The sequence below is a fragment of the Seriola lalandi genome, unplaced genomic scaffold (genome assembly GCF_002814215.2).
Source record: "Seriola lalandi dorsalis isolate HSWRI2012SDOR001 ecotype SW California unplaced genomic scaffold, Sedor1 jcf7180002054771, whole genome shotgun sequence".
NCBI lineage: Eukaryota > Metazoa > Chordata > Actinopteri > Carangiformes > Carangidae > Seriola > Seriola lalandi.
In genome coordinates, this window is record NW_019525324.1 from 31690 (window position 1) to 35458 (window position 3769).

The 3769-nt window shown below is 46.1% G+C and overlaps 1 protein-coding gene across 1 annotated transcript in view; it reads right to left on the reverse strand.

Annotated features, from left to right (window-relative positions):
- Window positions 1-3769, reverse strand: part of fars2 (phenylalanyl-tRNA synthetase 2, mitochondrial) — a 68792-nt gene that overhangs the window by 3285 nt on the left and 61738 nt on the right. Inside the window, exons 8-9 of the mRNA XM_087179040.1 lie at window positions 1009-1149; window positions 284-444 (exon numbers count right to left, since the gene is read on the reverse strand). Of these exons, the coding sequence (XP_087035166.1) occupies window positions 284-444; window positions 1009-1149 (302 nt within the window). The remainder of the gene's footprint in view (window positions 1-283; window positions 445-1008; window positions 1150-3769) is intronic.

Here is a 3769-nt window from a genome sequence, read left to right on the forward strand (position 1 = left end):
GTTTGAGGGGAAGAACGTTTCTGACGTGATGATGGAAAACTCAGATATCAAGTGACGGTTTGTTTGGTGACGTGTGAATGATCTGAAATGTTCAGGTGAGTCAGTCACACACACGTCAGTCCAAACCTTTAAAATCTAAAGCTTTTATTGTGAAGCTCATTAGTTTGTCTCTGATTCAATCAGTGTCTCACAAATAAAGTTTGTTTACCTCGTTCAACACAGTCCAACATGGTGTGTTCACTGTAGTGTTGTGTGTGTGTGTGTGTGTGTGTGTGTGTGTTACCTGGAAACAGACGGCCTGGTGGACGTCCTGCACCCTGAACTGTTTGAGGAAGCGCTCGTCCTGACTCCAGAACAGCCGGATGTCCGGGATGCCGTACAGCACCATGGCCAGTCTCTCCAGCCCGAGACCGAAGGCCCAGCCCAGCTTGTTCCCCGCCCCCGCTGCAAAGACAGGAAACACAGCAGACAACAGACGGTTAACACACCTGCACGCACGTCCTCTACCTGTCAGGTTCAGTCTCCAGTTTCCAGCAGCTGTTCTAATGGAATAAGATATTACTGCTGGAGGTCCAGTTTCAGCCTCGGGCCTCAGCTGCAAAGAAACATAAAGGAAGCTGAATGTTGCTGCTGATGAAAAGAAAAGTTTTGATCCAGTGAAAACGAAGCAGCTCCGACTGAAAATCAACTGATTCAGTGACACTGGTTCAGACAGACGCCCTGCAACTCACTGTGTGTGTGTGTGTGTGTGTGTGTGTGTGTGTGTGTGTGTGTGTGTGTGTGTGTGTGTGTGTGTCAGCAGGTAGCAGCTGCTGCTGTTACTTCAGTGGACTCCTCTATATTATTCAACACTTCAACTTAACACTGTCAATAAATCTATACAACCTTATCTGAATGCCTCCCACTCACACACACACACACACACACACACACACACACACACACACACACACACACACACACACAGGGTTATTTTTGGGATCTGTATCGATTGCCCAGGAGGGAAACTCTCCTCCGCTCGGCGCTCGCTCACTCGCTCGCTCGCTCGCTGTGGCGGCGAGTACGACTCCCTGAAGGAAACCGGTTCGCTGCTTGAGGGCACTGAGGCAGCCATGACCGCTCTGGGTTCGGACCCTGAGGTCACGACCCCTGACACACGTGTGAGATGTTGATGACATGTAGAGAAAGAGTTTTTGAGGCTGGATGATTTTGTGTTAGAGTCAGTCTCTGATCACTGTCAGCGTCAGTGTATTGATTCATTATTGATCATTATTTAACAAATACTTTGACACAGTAGAAGGGAGGGCGGCGTGACGACCTGAAGAGCGCTTTAAAATGTATTATTAAGGACTTGTTTTGTGTGTGATGAGACCACAGCAGCTTCTCGCTGCTCATTCTGATGTTTGTAAATGATCTTCTTATTATAAATCATAGATATGAGTTTTGTCTGTTACTCGGCGTTTCTCATCATCATGTGAAGCAGAGACTGAAGAACAAAGTCGTCTGGAACAAATAATGAACTTCATCTGCTCACGGACAAAAACAACGCTGACTCCAGGTCAGTGCCTTCAGGCGGCGAAGAGAAACCCTTTCAAACTGCATGAAAACCTCAGAGCCGAGAGAGCCTTTCAGAATAAAAGCCCGTCAGTCAGAGCTGGTCACCACCTTCCCTTCGTGTCATCAGTCATTCTCCTGGAGACGCAGCGGAGCTTTTCAAACGCCACATTTCTCATTTCAGAACGAAACAGTTCAGCCGCTGCGAGGCAGGTCGAAGCAAAGGGCAAACGCTCGGCTGAGTCAGGGATTATGGGTAATTCTGAGTATTTCAGCCTGGGACCCAGATAAGAGGGAAGAGGTTCGTCTCCACGGGATGAAGACTAATTGAGACAAACCTGTTTCCTCTCTGATGTGTCGACCCTCCGGAAACCTGGATCCGCAGTTTAGGAAACACGTTCACGTGTCTGGATTTAATCTGAAGATAAGAAAGTTAATCCAGTGAATCTTGCATCAGGATCCTGCATTTGTCAAGTTTCAGGGTTTTTCTTTGTCACGTTTAAGACGATGTTTCAGCTGCTCAGTCATTTAAATATTAAAGACCAGAGACAAACATGTTTCATGTCTGACGCCTCCAGGAATAAACTATAGAAAATAACCATCCAAAGTTTAATTTCACTGCTGAGAAGCAGGAAGGAGGAAGGAATAACCACCAGTTCACTGAGATACCTGCTGTTTCAAAATAAGAGTCTGCAGCCATGCTAGCTGTGACATATTTATCATGTTCACCTGTTGAGTTTAGCGTCAAATCATCAACCTCCGAGGCTGAAACATGAAGCTGCAGTTCCTCTAACGACCACTAGAGTCTGGCTCCAACAGTGAGTCAGTCCCCATAGACTCCCATGTTAAAATGAGGAGTCCCTCCTCTTTGACCATTTTTGGATCAGCTGGGAGTTAGGGGGCGGAGTCAGACACTGCCAAGATGGCAACGGTGGAGCAGCTCACTCTGAGCTTCAGAAACCTGTGGGTGACGTCACAGAGGCGACGTCCATCTTTATCTACAGCCTATGTTAGCGTCTTAGCGTGCTAACTTTTGCTTATCTGCAAGTACCGCTGAGGAAAAAGTCAGAGGGTGACCACGGTCATGAGGGTTCATCCTCTGGGGACCATGAATGTCTGCACCACACTGAGGAAATCCGTCCAATAGCTGCTCAGATGTTTCAGCTGCCACCGGAGGCAAATAATGGGACGACAAAATAAACTAAATAAAAGATCAATAAAAAACCCTGAATGTGGAGTGGAAGGCGTCAGCTCCGTGTGTAGGACCTTCACTAATACTAACACAGACTTTAATCCTGTTTCTTTACAGTCCACGCCTCACATGTGAAGGCTTCAAATCCCTGGGAGCCGCCCCCTCCTCCCCCTCCTGACAGAAGAGGATTTAACAGGTGAAATCAATAGAGGTTCACAGCTTTTAACTGGATTCAGCAGGTCAGTCCATCTCAGGGGAGGAGGGCAGGTAATCAACCTATCAGACGCTGATTAATGCCAGCGAATCACAGTCTGCTGTTTACATTGTGAAAAATGGAGGTTTGGAGTCTAGACTTCGGTCAATGAAACAGTTTTTTACCTTTTTATTGGAAACGACAACAAACAAACTAACGTGACTTTACCACAGACTAATTCCTGAAGCTTTTCATCTGGTTTCATTCCAAACCTTAATTTAATCCTCTGAGGTTCCTGAATGGAGTCAACAACAAAAACAACAGGCTGTGCTCCTGCAGGGACACTACCCATCATGCTCCACTGTCGGACAGTTGAAAGGATGGTAATAAATGTAATGATGTCATTTAATAGATTGTTATAGTGTTTATTTTATAATAACCAAACCGACATTAGCGCCAACACAACCTCAAGAGATGAAATATGGACCTCTGTAGAAACAGTCAGGAAACGTTATAAACTATTATCAAGTCACTGCATATGTACAGTATTATAGTAACCATGGCGACAAAGGTAGGTACGCCACCCTCTTTAGATCTAACGACAGATTTCAGTCAGAGGTGAAATGATGAGTGAAAATGAAAATATTTGCCTCTAAATTGTGGAAAAGAAGTTTCAAGTTGCAGAAAACGGATTAAAATAATGATCAGGTCTCAGTCGGACGTGTTCCAGTCCACCTGTGAGCTCACCTGAACGCCCCGCAGACACAGACAGTGACTTAAAGAAAGGGACCTCAGTACCCAGGTGCAGGTCCTGGTCCTGGTCCTGGTCC